General features: G+C 45.3%; 1 protein-coding gene across 1 annotated transcript in view; it reads right to left on the minus strand.

The window, feature by feature from the left end:
* Positions 1–732: 732 nt before the first annotated feature.
* Positions 733–20,739, minus strand: part of LOC121047309 — a 58,231-nt gene continuing 38,224 nt past the window's right edge. The window contains exons 4-5 of the mRNA XM_040502441.1: positions 904–1,095; positions 733–746 (exon numbers count right to left, since the gene is read on the minus strand). Of these exons, the coding sequence (XP_040358375.1) occupies positions 733–746; positions 904–1,095 (206 nt within the window). The remainder of the gene's footprint in view (positions 747–903; positions 1,096–20,739) is intronic.

Below are 20,739 nucleotides of genomic sequence, written 5' to 3' on the forward strand. Positions count from 1 at the left end.
GCTGTCAGCATGCGCTGCCAACAACGATAAAAAAAATGTGGCGACCTGTGTACTCCTGGTATTTGTGAGAGGTTGCATGAGGTTCTCCAGCTTGGTCACGTCAAATGACTGGACAGATGGTTTGCGTCGGTACTTGGCTAAAGCCCGCCGGGTACAAATAGAATCAACGCCTCCTCAGATGTGGGTTCCATGAAACGCGTCTCCGACCTCTGCGTTTACCACATGCTAAAAAGTGGGCCATCTAATTCCACCTGAAGACGTCACAGAAGTGTCACGTTCTCACCGGCCGCGATCATGGCAGTGGCACAACGACGAAGGTGGGCGCGGCAGACGCCTGTTCCGCCACAGATCGTTTTCCAGTTGAACAGACCGAGGAAGCTTCACCAGCCAGGACTCGGAACTCCGCGACTACAGCGACACTCGCGTACGTTCGTACGTTCTACCGAGACTTGTACCACCAACCGCCAGGATGGCGACATTTGACGATGACACGTCCGCCGCGTAAGCAGCACAGAGTTAGTCAATCATTGGTCAATGGCTGCCAATGGTCCTGTGGCCAGACAGTGGCCATCCATTGGCCGATGACTGGCCTTTCTCTGGCCATTGGCCAGCAGCCATCGTCCAAACGTTAACCGATGAATGCCCAATCTTTGGCCATTAGCCAAAAGACCATCGCCAGCCACTGGCCAATGCTTGGCCAAAATCTGTGCTGCTTGGGCGCCTCCTGTGACGTCATGTGTTGGCACCTGAATTGAATTGAAGTTTATTTTACGTATGAAATGTCGGGGAGGGAGGAGCAAAAGGTTGCCGTAGCTACCTCGAGACCACTTTCGATGTATAGGCTGAATGAGACGCCTTCCAGGCACGCACCATGATAAAAGTAATCTTCCCGGCGAGACTCACCGTGGCACTCCTTGTGACAGGTGGCGTTCGTCAAGAAGTTGTTCTTGTTGCCGCTCTGGCCACAAAAAGTGAATGTCTTGCAGACGCCCTCCTGGACGTTGTAGTACCAACGCTGAGAGCAGGGCCAGCGCCGTCCTCTGTCGGGCTTCAGGGTACACATCTGCGGCCTGTGGTGGAATGTCTGCTTCGATGCTCCTGCAATAAGCAAGCGTGAGCTTCGGTAACCCTAAAGCTGCACTGCTAATACATCGTGACAGGCTGCAGACGGAATCTGAGGTGTGTATATCGGTCCTGTGCCACACAAAAAGAGTCTGCAGACATGTTAGAAGTCTAAGCAAGCATGCTTCGAACATGCGTCTGTACCGATCACCCCGTCTCTTGTATGATGCGTGAGCTGTGCGAGTACGGCTTGACTTCGGCAGAAGGAATCAAATCCTGCCAATTACTGTATATCAATCAAGTGCGCACTGCGGGGCCCGCGTTCACTTTTGGAGGAAGCGCTTTTACGCGGGGCGCCGGTTCTATTTGTTGTTATAGGAGGTTTGGGGGCTAGACGAATCTTATGTTTCTGACGTCACGCCAATGTAGTGACGCTGCCTGTGGCCTATATTTGAGCGTGTGTCCTTCTGCTTGGTTGAGGTCACGCAGTTTATGGGCAGAGTTTACAATATACGCTGCGAGGAGGAGGCGAAAGCGTAGATTTTCCGCAAGCGTCTCTAACCTTTGGTCAGTCTGCCCCCACTGTCCTCCTCGATAAATTCTTAATGGCCACGCACGCAAAGGCGTTGGCATGAGCAAAACGCTTTTCATCATTTGAGTTTCGTTGTTAATTATAAAACTCTCTTGCATATCTAATTTGTATATTCAAAACAATGGGTTTTGAGTTTTTATTAACCATATTCAATTGCATATCTAATGAGTAAATTGAAATTATTCAATATTGAGTTCTAAGTGACAAACCTCAATTGGATATCTAATAAATAAATTAGCCAAATGGATATTTGTTCCTAATGAGCAAATTTAGAAGAGACATTGAGTTCTTAATGATCGAACTATATTGCATTCCCAATGAGTAAATTCAATAAAATATATATTGAGTTTCTTACGATCAGACTCATTAGACGCTTAGTTTATATTGAGTGTGAATTGACCCTATAAGAATACAGGATGGCTCAAATAGCGGCCAGGCTCTTTAAATCGACCTCGAAAATTGATTTCGTAGCCTATCGCGCTACAATTTTCTGCAGCGTTGCCTACAGGTGGCGCATTTTTCTATAAAGTTTGCAAAGAGCGAACTTACTTGAGGAAAGAGTAAAGAAAAAAAAAAGGCTTAGCTTCTATGGAAACGCTGCGAAGCCACCAGTCTTCAAACAATAGGGCACCGCTTCGCACGGGAGACAAGAGATGGCGCGCGCCATTTATTGTGCACCCTGCTAAACGGCGTCGCGACCGCTTGCGCAAGCGGTCGCGACGCCAACTGCCCCCAACGAACAAGCATACGGCGCGAAGAGCCGGCGTTAGGAGACGATCTTTTCGACTCAAAAGCGGCGCGCGTTCCGCAGGCGGCGACAGTCGCAGAAACAAAAACAGGCGCGGTAACAACAAGGAACTGCAAGGCAGACAACATATGTACCCCCCCCCCTAAAAAAAAAAAAAAAAAAAGTAAAAATAGCTTGACAAATTAATTTTTTAATCGATTATTCGTCCATTCATTCTGTTTTAGTAGTAGGGATGATAAAGTCATGCATTGGCAGCTGATATCAAAAAGGATCGCTCAGCTTTTGAGTCGAAAAGATCGTCTGAAAGACGCCGGCTCTCTACGCCGTACGCTCGTTCGTTAACGGCAGTTGGCGTCGCGGCCACTTGCGCCATCTCTTGTCTTCCGTGCCAAACGGCGCCCTAATGCTTGAGGAAGGGCGGCTTCCTTTTTCTTTTTTTACTTTTCCTCCGGTAAGTTCGCTCTTCGCAAATTTTATAGAAAATATGCACCACCTGTGGGCAACGCTGCACAAAATCGTAGCACGATAGGTTAAGAAACCGATTTTTGCGGTCAATTTAAAGAGCATGGCCGCTATTTGAGACACCCTGCACATTAGAAGCTCGATTGAAACTTATTTATTGATTGACTTAAACTTATTGGAAGCGTATGCATTAGGCGACACGCTCCACCAGACACCACCACCTAGACAGAGAGCCGTAGTGCTGATTTTTATGCGTCATCTGCTAAGGGCCGGCGAGGGGTGCACATATTGAACACGAATGCTGAGTCAGCGATCCGCTGAAACACAGCTTTAATCAGTCAGAACTAGGGATGCCGCGAACTGTTTTCGAACCGAAGTTTCGATGATCGATTCAAGCAGTTTCGAGAGGTTCGAATATTTTTAATTTTGAACTTTTTATATCGCAAAATTCGACGGGAGTCGAATTTTCGAACTTGTTAAATTAAGAGGTTCGAGGCTTTTCGAACCGTCGAACTTATTACGCTAAAAAGATCGATCCTTTACGAACTTTCGAACGTTTACGCTGCAAAAGTCGATGCTTGTCGAACTTTCGACTTTATAAACCAAACATTTCGATGATTTTCGAACTTTCGATTTTCTTGCACTAAAATGTGCGAAGCTTTTCGAACTTTCGAGCTTCCTACGCTAAGGAAATCGACAATTTTCGAACTTTTGAACCTATTTATCAAAGGAATTCGATACGTTTCGAGCTTTCGATTCCTGAAAAGCAAAAGGTTCGACGAAATTCGAACTTTTAGGGTAAAAGTTCGACGTTCGTCGAACTTCGAAAGACCGGCGGACGGTTTTATTTGGATTCAAGTAGTGAGGTACATTCGTGAATTTCTTTTCTCAAATTTTTACATGTCGTGCTGCGTTCCTTACGAACGACAATGCTGTTTATTTCAATGTTCTGGCATGCCTAGTTTTAAAGAAATAAATTTCCGAAGGAGCGAGGAAGGACGACGGGTTTTTGACAATTGTCGTTTGTGCCATATAAGTGCGCTATAGCCGCGTATAGCGCTATTTGTGGTACAGATGTTAAACTTTTTAAGAATGATCTATGAATAGCCTAGGTAAGTGTCGTCTTAACATGCGATTATTGTTATTCAAGATGAGTTTCGAAGAAATGTCCAAACATGTATCTACAAGCAATAATGCCCTAAACTTGTTCTTTTTTTTTCGTCTAAGTTGTTTGAGTTATCGCATTTAAATTAACACCACAGACAGTACATATCATTGCCATCTGCAGAAAACGAAATAATGTATTTATTCTTTTTTCACGTTAAGGAATAAATTAACTCATGGGAGAAGATTTCTAATTATGTTTAAGTTGAACATGTCATTAAAAAAAAAACATTTTTTCCCCTTCACGCTCCTGGGACGTGTTTCTTTTAGCCTGTACACATTTTGGTACACTGTTAGCAAGTCCCGTGTATTTGGCGAATATTTGGGGTGAAAAACACGCTATTTATACAAATTACCATAAATTTACACGATGAGTAACGGATAATTCGTTCAGAAATCATGCGAGGTTGTAAAAAACGTGTTTTGGTTCGCTCATACACTCATAACCGTGTAGCCGACCTCGATAACACGCATCGCCCCCGGCGACGACCGCGGCATTGCCGGCTATCGAAGCACCGGAATGCTTGGGGACACACTTAGAAAGGACCGTCGAGACAAATGCCGCGGAAAGACATGTCTCGGCGACAGATATGCACCAAAAGCAATTGCGCCATGTCGCAGGACGTTGGCGAAACCCGCGCTTACCGTTTCTCGCCGCCACCTTCTGGTCGATGGCAATGCGGCTTCCCTCATGTCGCCCATGTTTGTATTTAGTTTAGGGGTCCTGATAACAGTTTCTTAGACACCACAAATAAAGTTATGGGTCTAATTATTCGTTCCAAACAGTTAAAATGGATATAAAAAGCGTGTCCTCGATGAGAACACGTGACATTCCAGTTGGTTTCGTTTTTGCTTCAACCTTCAACTGCAAGCGATCTGGCCACGGCGCAAGCGCAACGCCGATGTACGCTGGAAGCAAGCGCCGGTTGGCTTTCGTTGTTTTTGTTTGACCGGAGAAAATCTGGCAAGTACGCATGGCGCCGCTACTGTTTTGGTTTGACGGGACGCGAGAAGCTTCGCATAGAGCTTCGGAGTTTGCGAGCACATAGTGAAGACGTGACCGGAGAAGTGCCCCTGTGATGTTCCTGGAAGACGGAAAGTAGCATTCGTAATCGGCGTGTGTGCTTTCAAAGCGAAGGGAGTCACAGGGTCCACGAGTTCGCAACCACAAGCCAAGGTTCACGACAGCGCGGCGTTGACTTCGGCGATCTCGTTCTGTTTGGTGCAACCCGGCGATGCGAAAAAGAGCTGAAACATTCGTCGTATGTGGTGCGGTGCTTTGTATTCCGGGTCTGTTTGAACCACGCTTTTAACACGGAGCGCAAATTGTTTGTTGCGTGGTGGAGGTTCAACGGGTACAGTCCCGTCGTCGTCAGCTGATCCGGTCCAGCTGGTCCGGGAGGACGCAGCGAGCGTTTTTAAAAGTAAATCTTCCTTCGTTCCGTTTCAAACTGTGGAAGTATCCCGACACATACCGTGAGTAGGAAGCAGCGGGCGTTTTCAACAAAATTCCGTTGTTTTAATTGAATAATGGACTCCGGATTGTTGTCTTAAATCTGCCGTTTTTTATGCTTCGTGTTGGACTGCGTTTGCATAGCGACGCACACCGCTCGAGTAGATGATTCGGTCCTGCAACGAGTTTGTTGCGCCAATCATGCGGCGTGAATAAATTAGGGCAAGGTTTCCTACCTGCCCACAGATGCATGTACTGAGACCATTTTTTATGTTGTGAACGTAGTGCTCTTTCTTTATTTTTGAAGACGCGTTGGTGCATTTATTATGGTACAATCACTTGAGAGTTGAGAAATTGGAGAGCGAGCAAGCTTTCTCAACTTTGTCTCTTTCTCTCTGGCACTGCCCTGTTTCAGTTTCAGTAGGCATATCTACTAGCAGGTGTGTGAGATATGCGGAATGTGCAACGATTTTGTTATGCCCGTCGTTTGCGACTCTCCATCAAAACGAATAAGATGATCTACTACAAAGGCGCAATCACAAGCCAAGATTTAAGATAGCAGTCGTTTGCTTCGGTGATCCGTGTAGCTGTATTTTACCCTGCTCTCTGCAACACCGTGTCATGACGAAGAGCAGGAATGGTCACGGTTTGTGCTGGCCTCCCGATTGACAGAAACCCGCGTCGCCCGCATCGGCACCGAGTGCGCTTGGGTTGTTGATGCTGAAGCCTTTCATCCGCGGCTTGTCGCCAGCTCATCCTGCTGCTCAACGGTGAGGGAGCGGCGAAAGTAACCTCGGAAGTGAATGTAAATCCTCGTTCATTCAGTTATCCGGTGTCAAAGTGTGGAAGCAGATGTCCAACGTGTACTGAGGGCGGGAACTACGAGCGTTTTGCCTTGCTTTTATAACCGAAACCAGACCAACGAGATAACTGCCTTGCGTACTCTAAAATGACGGAAGCAATAAGTTTCAACAGGTCGAGTACGTCACCGGGGATGTAGGCGAGACGGTGCACACTGTTTAAACGCTTGCAGTATCCACGAGTGGTACCAGGAAAGCAACGTCAACAGAGAAGGAGCTCGCGATTCAGCATAATGCACTGCTACGGGCCCGTGTATCTTCAAAGTTCGGGGTGGTGGCAGTATACAAAAAAGACGCATCAGCGCCCCACACCAGTGTTCACGAATAACACCGGTCACAAACTCCCAAGCCCCACCGCTCTTCTCGACACCGACACGACATACGACAACAAACTGCATCAAAACGCCCCAAAAGTGAAGGCGTCTGCTCCCGTACTGCAACTGCTGCAACTAGCGGAAGTGAAGTGTTGGGCGGATGTCCGGATGTCCTTCACAAAAATATATAAAAAATGCTTTGCGCAAGGATCATTTTCATTTATTTTTGTATACGTAATGACAAAATCCCAATAATTTGTTTTCCTATCTGATTCAAGCTAGTCGGACTGCTCATAACACTGGTCAAGCAAGAAAATAACAAAAATTTGAACTTTTTCATGACCGGTTTAAGATCTATTGTTAACATATCGTTATTTATTGCAACGGACTAACATTATAGATTTTGCCTCCATACTTTTTAAATGCAAACAGTTCTAACACACGGCTGTCCATTGTGCCGTGTTTTGTGTATTCTTCTATAAATCTGTAATGGTCAGCGACCAAAGAGCTCACCCGCACATGTCAAGCTTATATGCGCCGCGGGGAGAAATGGATATCGAGTAGGAAGTGTCGGGCGTAATGTCGGTTGTTGTGTTTGTGTACATGTCGGTGCTGTGTAGCTGTGTGCTGTGTTGCCTGCGTTGTATGTAGGGTTGCTGTGTAGTCGTGGTCATTCGCAGTGTTAACAGACTCGTCTTTTTTTTTTTTTTAAACAGGCTGCTAGAAATCTCGATAGGTGGCGCAAGTTACCGCCCGATTCTAAATAGTTTGCTCAAGTTATTTATCCATGTAAGTTCGGCATTCGCTTTTTTTTTTTTTTTTTTGTCTAGCGGCTTGTTGGAGCTATTGACGCCGCCGACCGCCGACAACGCACGTACGTACCTTTGCAAGTAGCTACGTCCGCCGCTTGGAGACTTTACTGTGTATAAAAGACATCGAACGAGAACTAACGCGCCCTGTGTGCTTTCAATTCGGCTGAAAGGCGCGCGGCTCGCTGGGCTCGTCTCTCGCCTGTTCTCGGCCGCTGGCCGCCATGTTTCATAAGGAACACGCTCCAAACGGTTTTGCGGAAGGCAGACACGGTGTAGCGTGTTAAGTTTACACAGCACCTCATGTGTAGACGAAAAACACAGATGGCCTCGTGTAAAACGAACACGTTTCGACGTGTCCGCTATGGGACAACGGTTTACACGTCTGGGCGTGTTATTTTTGCTAACAGTGTAGGAAAAACTTGTTTCAAAGTTCTGGGCCTCTGAATATGCAAGAATACAACACTTCAAACAAGTTCTTAATAGATTTTTTTTTTTTTTTTTTTTTTTTTTGTCTATGGCACAGTTGTTTAGGTCGAAAAGACATAGCTTTGAACTTTCGAACCACAAGTAGTGCCTTCTGACAACGAGCTTCCGACAATGACCATCTACGCGATCTATGCAGTGAAGGGCGACAGAAACTATACATATGCATAAATAATTTCAGATTAAAATAAGCTCGACCACGCCCTCTTTCCCCGTATTGTTTTCTTTAAAAGCCCAAAATATCTAAAAGGGGGGGGGGGGGGGGGGCTGGAGCCCCCCCCCCCCCCCCCCTCCCCCTTCCTTTCCGTTTTTCCTCTTCCGACGCCATTTTTATGGTAGAACGCTCCTCGACCTCAAGTTATGTCGGCTTCTATGCTTTTTGCGAGGCGTTTCCTTCGTCCCGGAAAATAAACCTTCAGGACAATTACAAACTAAACTTACTATATGCCAGCGTCACTCGGGCGGCGTTCGATCGGATCACTACCAGCGTGCAAGGGGTGGGGAGGTAGTTTGCAGCAGGTCGCTCCCCCGATTTCGACGTATTCAACCGGAAGCCAGCCGGGCCAGCCCTCGGCGCGCACACGTGACTTCCTCTCTCGTGGGGCATCTCGCCTGATCTCGCCCATCTCGCCTCAGAAGAAGAAGCACGTCGCGGGCTGGGCTCCTAGATTGTCTCGATATCAGAAGAATTCGTAATGGCCGCTTGCTTAACCCTTGGCTCGACAGCCGGTTCGTTTTCCAGGAAGGAGAAGAGAAGGTATTTGCCGCGCTGCGGGCATTCCGGTAATCTTTGCTAAAAGCGTCTGAGCCATTCCTGCCGCTCGTGCGTCGAACACGTGTTAGCGCCGTGATTGCGAAAACGTCTTCGAAACGACCGCGGCGGCCGCAGAAAGGGGATTCCCAGGCAGTTGAATGACGGGAAGGCATCCGCCGATCCCGGAGCAGTGGTCATGTTCCACTGGGGACCATTAGGCGGCGCGACCCCGTTTGGATCGTGTGCTCCAGTCCGGATCTGGTCAACTGATCCCGGCGCGCTCCAAAACACCCAGTAGAATTCGCCATAAATGAGTATCGTTAAACAGTGCGTTCGTGTGATCACTACTGTGTGATGCACGTTAAAGACCCCTCCGGGCTGGCGGTCACAACTACTGATCTATGGTCACACCGCACACGTCACTCTGCACTGGCAAATATTCCAGCACATCCGGGACACTCGTCGTCTCATTTAGTTGCCTGACCAACTTCGCGGAGTCTAAATATAACACCCTGACTTTCCTAAACCTGATTTCGTGAAAACCAGTGAGTTGTGAAAGCGTTATTTGAAACTGAGACTGTGCAGGAACATGAAAACCGGATTTCAAACTTTGAAAACTTGGACTTAAAAAAAAATCAAAATCTTCGAAGCTTTTTTTTTTCGAATTTAGCGTTACAAGAGAATCGAAACCTTCGAACTTTATATAGAAAGATATTCGAAATCTTCGAATTTTCCGACCTTTATGTCTATCAAATAAAATTCGAAGTGTTCGAATTTTATATCCAAAGAATTTCGAAATCTTCGATTTTTCGAACTTCAGATCCCAAGAAATTCAGATCTTTCGAATATCTCAAATTTTATGTTAGGAAAGTTTGAAATCTTCGAATTTATCGAACCTCAAGTACAACAAAATCTAAATATTCGAACCCGAAATTTTTGTAACCGTGAAAACTTCGAACTTTTCGAAATCGGAACTCCATTGTGATCGAAGGCTGAAAATATTTTTTGAATTCAAACTTTGGTCTCTACAAAAATATCGAAAATTTTCGATTTAGAACTTCAGTTAACTTCAAAAATATCGAAACCTTTCGAAATCGAACCTAGGGTGGTTCGCGACATCCGTAGTCAGAACACGAGCCCCAGCAGAGGGCGGACACAGCACTCGTGTGGCGATGTCCCTCATGCAGAGTTGGGGGCGTAGAAAATTCAGTGCTACAGCGTCTGACCACTGTTGCGCCAGATTGCTGTTAACTGGTTCCAAACGCAAACTATATGCATATGCAAGCGAGACGTGAAACGCTTTATATAGTTGGATAGTATAACACCAGGGACGCCACACACAGAAAATACAAAATCGTCTACGGCGGTCCATCCGTCTATAAAAAAGAACTCATTCCCGCCACCCTGCGGAGTGAGCGCTTTAAGCGTCGGATCGTGTGACATGTAAGGTAATGCAATTAATTGTCCACACTTGAGCACCCCGCAGTAGAACTTTAAAATCAGTATGACAGAAATCGTGGTCATATGTTATGATTAGCGTGTGTATTTTCCGGTTTTAACCGAAAAACACCGATAATCATCCGTCGGTGACGAAAATATAAAATCGGTTAAAACCGAAAAACACCGGTGGTTGGCTTTTTTCGTTCTGGTTAAAACCGAAAAACACCGGTCGTGGCATGATTCCGACCTAGCGAAACCTTTTCCCCGTAGAGCAGAAGGGTTTGGATTTGGGCTAGTTGGTTGACTAGTTGGAAAAACCACACGGTACCGTGTGGTTTTTCCAATAATAAACCAGTTACAAGTAGCGCTCTGTGGTGTGTGTCTCTCCTACTCGTCCGTCGTTTTTAGCGCTTTTAACCCCTAAACATCCCCGTAGAGGTTCGTCAAACGTCTTATCTCGTGGATCCTGCATCCTTCCAGTGTTTATACATGGCTTGCACATGGCGTCAGTCCGCCCTCCTTTCTGGGAGTCAAAAGCGTTTAGTGAACGCAGTGGAAGCTAAGCTCTCACACGCCTTTCCCCTATTGTGTCTCCCATGGCCCCCTTTTGTGGAACAATTAACGCGGTGGAGGGTAGGCTCTCTCGTGCCCTTTCCCATTGTGTCTGGCCAAGTGATGTCGGTGCAAGCCATGCATTCAGAGGTTGCTGTGGTTCCTGGAATCAACCTGCGCAATCACGCAATCAACCTGCGCTATGCTTACTCAAAGGTAGTTTTAACATAGCGTGGCCGCAAGCTATCGTACGGTGCGGTGTTCCAAATGGAAGCTCGCGCTGCAACCTTGAAACGGGGTCCACTTAGTTGATCCCAAGATACTTCATTCCAGGACACTTCATCCCAGACGCTTTATACCAAAGATGTTTCATCCCAAGACGTTACACCCCAAGATGTTTCATCCCATGTACATTACATGTCAGGATATTTCATAGACACGCGCCAGGGGCACTACCATGCCCACGGTAGCCTGCGGTAACCCTACGTTAAAACTGCACCATTGGCGTGTTTAGTGGTTTTATTTGTCGCTCTATCAAAAATAAATGTTCGAATATGCACATATTACACACTCTAAGAAAAAAGAAAGGGAGGAGAAATGGAGGAAAAAGCGATGTTGCTCCCTGTCGCCAACGGAAGGGAGGAAATCGCACCCGTTCCTCTTATTTCACCGATTTAGATGCAGCGCATCCTGCTGGCGCTTGAAAAAGGGACGGAAATTCCTCCCCCATGTTCGCGGCGGCAGCGGCGGTCGTACCACCGCTGCCGCCGCGAACATGTTCAGTGGCGGTGAAGGCAACTTGAGGGCTTGGTTACCTCCACCTAGAGCATTCCGACTACTGCCCATGCGCGGTGCTAGGAGAGAAAAAGCGGAGCTGCGGGGGCTAGCGGAAATACACTAATTTACAAATTTAACACACACAAAAAAGCGGGGCGCCTAGCGCGGCCTGTGTCTCACGAGAATCACGCCATATGTGCCCGCTTCGAGATCGCGCTTGTTCATTGTGGCCACCTGTACTACAGGTGGCGACTTATCACTGGCATGGCAAGTACTACCGCTTTCGTCGCGTTACTTGCTACATGACAAGTAGACATAGTGATCCTAAAGCGGGGGAGAAAAAAAAAGGCGCTCGCCTGCCTATTTGCTTTTACTTCAATAACAAGTAGGGCGTACAAAAAATTAAGTCGTCGTAATCGTGGATTTTTTTTGTTTTTGTTTTTTTGCTTGATCACATAGTTGCTAAAATCGCTGCTCTATTCGACTCGACACGTCTCTATGTTCCTAGCCCCGTCACCTCGGCGAGAAACGTATTCTCTTGAAATAAGGCGTACGTACTATACGGCGAAAGGTAATCCAAGTGGCGTTTCTTTCAGTTCTGTGAAAAACAGCCCAGCATATCCAGTCGATAGGAACGAGCACTGCGTTGCGGCGAGCGACCGCGTCCGACACACGCTATATTCCGTCAACATCGAGATCACGACCGGCTTGCGGGAACACGCGTTTTTTTTTTTTTCCCCAAATCCATAACTCCGCACAAGAAGTGACACTGAAATGACGACTCGGTGAAGGAACGAAGCAACGGATCCGGGAAACAAGGTCAACTATTCATTCGGGAAGAGTCCACTTAGAAGAAGTACAGACATTCCAAACTGAACATGATCGTAAACCTGAGACTGGGGCAGAAAAGAGAACACAACAGAAGGTAGAAAAAGAGGAGGCAACGTCTCAAACTCAGCTGCAAAGTTTATTTCGTACACGCCTTATATACCACATCTCCAACGCCGTCTCTACAAAAAAAAAAAAAAAAAAAGGAAAACATGACAAGAGGACAATGGCATTTGGGTAAACCTTCTCTTATCTCCCTTGACCTCGGCTGTGAGACACTCACACAAAGGGTCACATTCTAGCGTTACCACCGCCACCCCGCGAGCGTAGGTGAAAGCACTACTGAACACAAAGAAAGGGTTTGACTTTCACAGGTGCGTTTCCTCTAACAACTCACTTAGTCCAAAGAAACAATACTAGACACTGCTAACAGCCGGAACTGGGGCCATCTCCAAAACTGAGAACGTCATTGCCCTCCTACCACGAACCACAAATGGCTAAACACTGCGACTTTCTCGAACAAGCCCAAGGATACACATATAAACAACGCTAGTACTAAAAAAAAAAAAAAAAAAAAAAAAATTACAAGCGCAGAATTTGTTTACATTCGTTCCCAAACTGCAATGACGCCTGACTTATACGGTTGCCAGACGTTTTTATACGAATCGTTTCTTGAACTACACGTTTCATATCATTACGTTCTTTGTGAATTACTTCCGTTTCAGACCAATTGGCTTTACAATTATTACACTCTAGAAGGTACCTGGCTAACTCGGAGTTGGACGCGTTGTTTTTCACATTCCGTTTGTGTTCCGTCAGTCTCTCATTTAGACATCTCGACGTCTGACCTACGTATTTAAATCCACACTCCAAAGGAATCTCATAAACCACGGAATTCTCACACGGTACTGACTTTTCGCGATGTGCCTTCTGGCAAACTTCCTGTTTCGATTCAAAAGGTGTACGTTTCCATAACTTAAAATCGGATGTATACACTGTTTCTACGCCAAACTTTTTCGCCGACGCTTTTATGTTATGGGAAATATCGTGAAAATACGGTATAGCAACTCGTCGGTTCCTCACACTTGGTTCATCCCGCTTGTCTCTGATTTGAATAGAAAGTTGTCGTTTCAGAAAAGTTTCCTCATACCCCGCGTCCTCCAGTCTACCCCATTTTAAAGCTTGACTCATGAAATGGGTACATGACCTTTTTAGCGCATTACCAATTAATGATTTCGCAACTCCCGCCTTAATAATTTTAGAGTGACAACTTTGTTTGGGAAGCACCGGTTTACTCTAGAGCCACTCTATATGGCAGCGTAGCTGCCAGTGTAGCGACACGACGCAAAATTATCTAGATGCACGACGTCCGAAGCGCTGATAGTGACCTCCATTTTGGGCCTGGGAGGTTGCCATGGTAACCGTGCTTCTAGCGACGCCGGGCGGCAACCTTTGTTGTCTAGTTGATATCTCCATTCGTTCATTGAAAAGTGGTATAAGACGCTCGGCATCGCGGTACGGCAAGAACCTCTGGAGGAACGGTGCCTGTTTTTTCTGAAAAGTGAGACGATTTGCAGCCCGGGGACTGTCGGGCGACGAGAGCTTCTAAGGTATCGTACGTGCACGGACAAGGCGAGTGGTTTTCGGAGCCGCCGTGATGGCGGTCGCTTCGTGGGGCGAACGTACCGTTCTAGTACTTTCGGACTTCGCTCCGATGGAACAAAATCCGATTACGCCGGCCGCGACAGGACGATTGGCTCGAGACATGACTGCTGCTCAACTGCCCCATAGTGAGCGAGTATATGATTAGCATCATACTTCTTCAAGGCCCGATCATCCCTGCAAGATGGAATTTTCTCACCGACTGGTGAGGAGCGACGTCGACGGGGTTCAACCAAGAAGGACGGCATGGTGGTCTCCAGGGATTGGTTGACGCCATCAAAAGACACGGACGCCGGATATGAGGCGTTCTTGCCGACAGGCCAAATGGTCGTTCGGAAGTTTACCGGCATTCAAAAAGTCAATATTTTTATCTGGTGTAGCGCACATATCCGTGTTAAAGGGGCCACAAAATTATTTTTAAACTTCTTCTTCCTTATCTGTAATCCTCAACTCAAAAGAAAACTACGAAATCACTCAGTCGTGGCATGCTAGGGCACCGGTGCGATGACCCCAAGCTTTCACCGTGCTTTTTAAGCACACCGTAGAACTTGGCATTCGCAAGTGATACGTTTTGTCAGGACACTCATTGGCCAGGAACGCGAATTCAAATATCCATGGACGAATTGATTGCTGACGAGCGCATACATCCGAGCGACGCAGTTTTTGTGTTCAACGCGTGAGTTGGGGTCAGCTGACGTCATTTTGGCCTTTGTAGGCATTGTAAAGAGGATATTTAGAACCATACACACATGATGATAACGTCATAACACTAAGGAGCACAAAACGGGCCCAGCTACAGAAAATAAATATTATACTCGTAAGAAATAAATACGTCTGTAACTTATTAATTACAAAGACGAACACACCTCTGAGCATCTAAGTTTAATAGTATGTGTTGATACATTGTTATATAGCAGGACATTTCATATACGTTACTTGAGCAAACGCCAGTTTTTCACTTGAAAAACAAACCAAAAAACACTGCGATCAAATGCAAGCTATTGCAACGAAAGCAAGTTATATAAAAATCTTCAGAACTGCCAATTCGTAAAATTGGGGATTAGTAAAAAAGGCTAAATATCGCAGGAGCTTCCACGCTAAAAAATGCTGCGATTATTCGGTGACCTAGGGCTGAAACAACTTCCCCTAGGCCCTACACGGGCCGTATACCTTTCGTTATGATTCTCACAAATTCAGACGTTCAAAGGAAGCTAGAAAAATACGAAAATTTTATCCTAAAATCCATGTGGAGCGCAAGTTCGTCTGCTTCTTTTTGCAGGGGTTCTGGTGACGTCAGAACGCCGAGATCTGAGTGGCTCCGATCGAAGGATAGTGGGTAGACCTAAAAGCAAGCTGCCTTGAAACCTACCCACTATTCTTTATTTAGAACCAATCAGAGCTCGGCGTTCAGACGTCACCACAACCCCTACTAAAAGAAGCAGACGAATTTGCGCTGCGCATATCGTAAAATCGTTGATTAGTATACTTGGGAGTTGTGTGAATATTTATACAGCGTGTAGTTGGTCAGCCATTTCAAAGTTGCGACGAGTCACTCGCTGTAGATGAGCAATTTAGCCAATGCAGTATAACCGCTAGCCTGGGGTCTATAGGTCCTTAACGTGCACCACGTAGTAGTGATACACAACCGCAGGCCGGTACGATGCTCATCCAGATCGAAACGGGCAGGGGCGGGGATTGAACCCAGGTTCCCTGGTTGATTAGTACAAAACGTAAACATCGCAGGGGCTTCCTCGCTAAAAGTTTGTGATCATGCGGTTACCTGGGCAAAAACAAATTCCCCAGTGCTCAACATGCGACGCATAGATTTCGCATCGATTCTCAGACACTCCAACGTTCCAATAAAGCTAAGAGAATGCGAAAATTTCATGCTAAATGTTTTATCGATCCTCAAACACATCCGGAAACCCGAGCACCACTAAGGCGATATTACTGATGCTGTCGCACAGGTGTTAATATCCAGAGCGATCTTGCACAGAAAGGGTATAAAGTATCATTCTTATCACGGCTCTCGAGAGGTCATGTGACGAGTCGTCACTCGGTTCTACGGAAACCGAGCCAGCTCAGCTCGTTGCTATGGTATCGCGTGTGACCAATCGCGGTGAGAGGCGGCACGGGGAAAAGCGTGGCGCTACTCTGGCAGCTACGCTGCCATATCGAGTGGCTCTAGTTTACTCCAAATTACTCCAAACAGATAAATCGGGGAGGTTTGGTATCCTCCCGATGAAAGAATTTCAAAACAAAGCAGAAAATGCCATGAGTGTATTGTTCAAGGACTGGAACGGAAAGTTGGCAAAGATGAGAAGGGACATATGCACAGTGTTAAAGGAAGAAGATAAAGAGCAAGTTGCCAAAACATAATGAGTCGATCCAAAATGTACCTATGTTTGAAATTTTTCCTAAAGGACCATAAAGTGGAGATGCCTCCTAGAGTGGTTGTAAACGAAAACGGAACGTGGGAAAAAGTTGTGTCTAAGTTTTTGCAGCATGGGTTAGGTCAGGTCAGTTTGGACAAATCCTTATCGCTGAAAAACACAGAAAAACTTATTCAGATCTTGGAACACAACCATGGGAGGAAGAGTTCGGTATTCTCCATGGATATAAAAGATTTGTATTATTCTCTGGAAAAGAAGAGGTTGATGAACGCCGTAAAAGAGGTGCTAGAGTTGAATCTGGTAAAGTTTCAATCAGAATCGGGCGTAACAGTGCAAAGCTTCCTTACCGTGTTGGATCTCTATTTAAAGTCAACAGTCCTCCAATATAATAATCGAAAATATATCCAGAAAGAAGGTGTATGCATAGGCTCGTCGGTCGCTCCGTTGTTAGCTGAGATATAACTCAACAGTTTGAATAGAGCGTTGTTTGACAGGATGATTGAGTTGTCACCTAACGTGGGTTTCATCAGAAGATATGTAGATGACATTTTTGTCTGCACGTTTGAAGGAGGAAAATCGGAGTATCTTGAAAAGCTTATTAGGTCAACTGCCCCGGAGTTGCATTTCATAGTAGAAAAACCAGAGGAGAACATGTTGCAGTTTTTGGACTTGCGCATTCAGGTGAAAAATGGATTATGTTGGGAATATGGTAAGAAGATGGCTAAACCGGTGCTTCCCAAACAAAGTTGTCACTCTAAAATTATTAAGGCGGAAGTTGCGAAATCATTAATTGGTAATGCGCTAAAAAGGTCATGTACTCATTTCATGAGTCAAGCTTTAAAAAGACAATGGAGTAGACTGGAGGACGCGGGGTATGAGGAAACTTTTCTAAAACGACAACTTTCTATTCAAATCAGAGACAAGCGGGATGAACCAAGTGTGAGGAACCGACGAGTTGCTATACCGTATTTTCACGATATTTCCCATAACATAAAAGCGTCGGCGAAAACGTTTGGCGTAGAAACAGTGTTCACATCCGATTTTAAGTTATGCAAATTTACACCTTTTGAATCGAAACAGGAAGTTTGCCAGAAGGCACATCGCGAAAAGTCAGTACCGTGTGAGAATTCCGTGGTTTATGAGATTCCTTTGGATTGTGGATTTAAATACGTAGGTCAGACGTCGAGATGTCTAAATGAGAGACTGACGGAACACAAACGGAATGTGAAAAACAGCGCGTCCAACTCCGAGTTAGCCAGGCACCTTCTAGAGTGTAATAATTGTAAAGCCAACTGGTCTGAAACGGAAGTAATTCACAAAGAACGTAATGATATGAAACGTGTAGTTCAAGAAACGATTCGTATAAAAACGTCTGGCAACTGTATAAGTCAGGCGTTATTGCAGTTTGGGAACGAATGTAAACAAATTCTACGCTTGTAATTTTTTTTTTTTTTAGTACTAGCGTTGTTTATATGTGTATCCCTGGGCTTGTTCGAGAAAGTCGCAGTGTTTAGCCATTTGTGGTTTGTGGTAGGAGGGCAATGACGTTCTCAGTTTTGGAGATGGCCCCAGTTCCGGCTGTTAGCAGTGTCCAGTATTGTTTCTTTGGACTAAGTGAGTTGTTAGGGGAAACGCTCCTGTGAAAGTCAAACCCTTTCTTTGTGTTCAGTAGTGTTTTCACCTACGCTCGTGGGGTGGCGGTGGTTATGCTAAAATGTGACCCTTTGTGTGAGTGTCTCACAGCCGAGGTCAAGGGAGATAAGAGAAGGTTTACCCAAGTGTCATTGTCCTCTTGTCATGCTTTTTTTTTTTTTTTTTTTTTTGTAGAGACGGCGTTGGAGATGTGGTATATAATTGCGTGTACAAAATAAACTTTGCAGCTGACTTTGAGACGTTGCCTCCTCTTTTTCTACCCTCTGTTGTGTTCTCTTTCTGCCCCAGTCTCAGGTTTACAATCATGTTCAACATACACCAACTCGCCTGCACTCTGATTATTTTTTCGTTAATTCCATTCTGGTTGCGGGGCGAAGGGGGGGAGGGAGGCCGGATCCGCGGTCTTGAAGGAAAGGATGATTCACCGCACCGGACGGTTCACCGCCGCTTTTTTAGTTTGTGCGGCATCTCCTGCTACGGGCGGCGGAGAAAAGCTCACTGGAGAAAAGCTCACCGGAGTAAAGCTCACCGGAGAAAAGCTCACCGCAAAACCGGCAGATGCGGAGAAAAGCTCATCGATTTTTTTTTCCCTAAGCTTAGCAGATTCTGCGTCACGCCTGGCAATTCAACACAATTCGAATTCGTCACCTCATTAAAAAATATGTCCTCTTTTTTATAATATTCCCGAAGTTCATTGGGCATATTTACTAATTCCTCAAAAATTAGTAACCACCAATTCTGTATATATAATGAAGCAGCAAGTATAAAATCAGAACATTGGACACCGGTAAGGAAGACAATAATTCATTGACTGCTAACAGTGCGCCGTGGTAGCTCTGTAAAAATGAAGTGGTTTGTTTTTTGCGGGCTAATATGAATAGCGGTGTGGTGAAGCGCTTCAGCTCCAAAAGTTGTGTAGTGACTGATAGATAAGTATGTGTTAGTTAATGTAATCAGTGGCGGCTACGTTGTTTTCTTTCCGTTAATTTCACTAAAAAAACATTAGTTGCGAGAGCAGCTTCGTCATGTCGTGTTTGTTGTCTTTTCTCCGTCGTCGTCGTTTGAGCAATTTTCATCGTGCATAACATTTACCAACTTCCCCAATTCGCTACCTTAGAGAAGACTACTTCGTATATAGGTCACGAGTAACAATTCGGTGAGTGTGCACCTCTGAAGGTCATGTGTGACTCGCCGTAGAAGGGCACAATCACACAAAGCCAACGTGTGGAAACACCAGCACGAACGGCTAGAAAACTCGCATGTCCGTGGAAGAAAGAAACCTCGATAATCTACTGACTGTTTTTATCCTGTTTTCAAAGGTTTACAGAAGCTTCAAATATAATTTCAGGTACCGCGTTGTTGCGCATGCACTTTCGGATTTTCAAAATTTACGGTTTCGATTTAGGTTTCAGGCAGACATTATTAAGTTTTCGAACCTTTTCCTGATCTTCAAGTTCATAAAGTTTTCAGTTAGGCTTTCGTTGCCTAGAGAGTAAACCCGAGAAAACACTGGCCCGCAATTATAAATTTGGGAGCAATATACGGAATAAGCTTAATGAATAATAAAAAATGGCATTTTCTTTTTTACAGATAACGAATTTTAGTGATAATAAATTTACATATGTTACGCATAATCCAACAGCCTAAAAAAACGGTCAGCTTTTTTTTTTTTGGAATACGCTCAATGGCCGGTGAGCTTTTCACCGCATGTGAGCTTTTCTCCGGGATTCCCTGCTACTGTGTGCTACATATCAAATAACGCACTCGCAAAAGAAAAAATTAATATGAATGAAAAATTCCGTCGCACTTTTGTTTTCTTTTATGCGGCTGCGACACTGTACTAAGTCGTAGTACAGTGTCACAAAACGAGCGCGGCTGCTGTACTGTACACGACCAAGCCGACCCGGCGTCAACAACATGGATCTCATGTTTACTCGTCGCAAATGTACTCGACGTACTTTTAAAAGAAGCGAGGATGAACATGAGCTTACTCGATAATAAATTAATGTTCCATTTAGATAGCGACTTTTTTTGTGTGTGTAATTGTTTTAATGTTTATATTAGTGATATGATGCTTCTGTGTCATACGACGTTACAATTGTTATACGCTTCGAATCATGCTTGTTGTGTAACGTGTTTTTGCTGGTTGTTTGATTGTGACGTTTTATTTTATTTTACAATTCACAATGTTGAATGTGTTGAACCTGTTTCATTGTGCCTTTTTTAATTTTTACTGAGTATACCTTTTGCTGATTATATTCATCGGACTGTTTACCGTTGAACTGTTGGGGGGCAGAGACTCTCTCAGGCTTCACGCCTTTATCTCTGCCCCCTGGGCGGAGAAAAACCCGCCAAACAAATAAATAAAAAATAGAGGATTACTAACAATTGCTGAACAAACTTTTATTTTAGATTTAATGTCCGAAATAGTGGCATTCCGTTAGCTCGCGTAACGCTATATTCTGCATCGGGTTGAACACTTAATAAAACATGAAAACGCGGTATAGACCGTTCCATTAGGGTCATAGCAGAGAGGGTAAAAGAGAAAAAAATGCACTCCTCCTCTCACCCCGCGTGCAGTCCGCTCCGCCGAGTGGGCTGTAGCTAGCGTCCGGCTGGCGTGCAAACTCTGTTTAAAATCGCGTCATTTTGGAACTTTCAAGCGCATATGCGCAGATTTTGGTATGCCAGTTGTCGTGTAATATTACGCTAGATAAAGAGACTCACAGG

This window comes from Ixodes scapularis, unplaced genomic scaffold (assembly GCF_016920785.2).
Source record: "Ixodes scapularis isolate PalLabHiFi unplaced genomic scaffold, ASM1692078v2 PGA_scaffold13__105_contigs__length_92229423, whole genome shotgun sequence".
NCBI classification, from domain to species: domain Eukaryota; kingdom Metazoa; phylum Arthropoda; class Arachnida; order Ixodida; family Ixodidae; genus Ixodes; species Ixodes scapularis.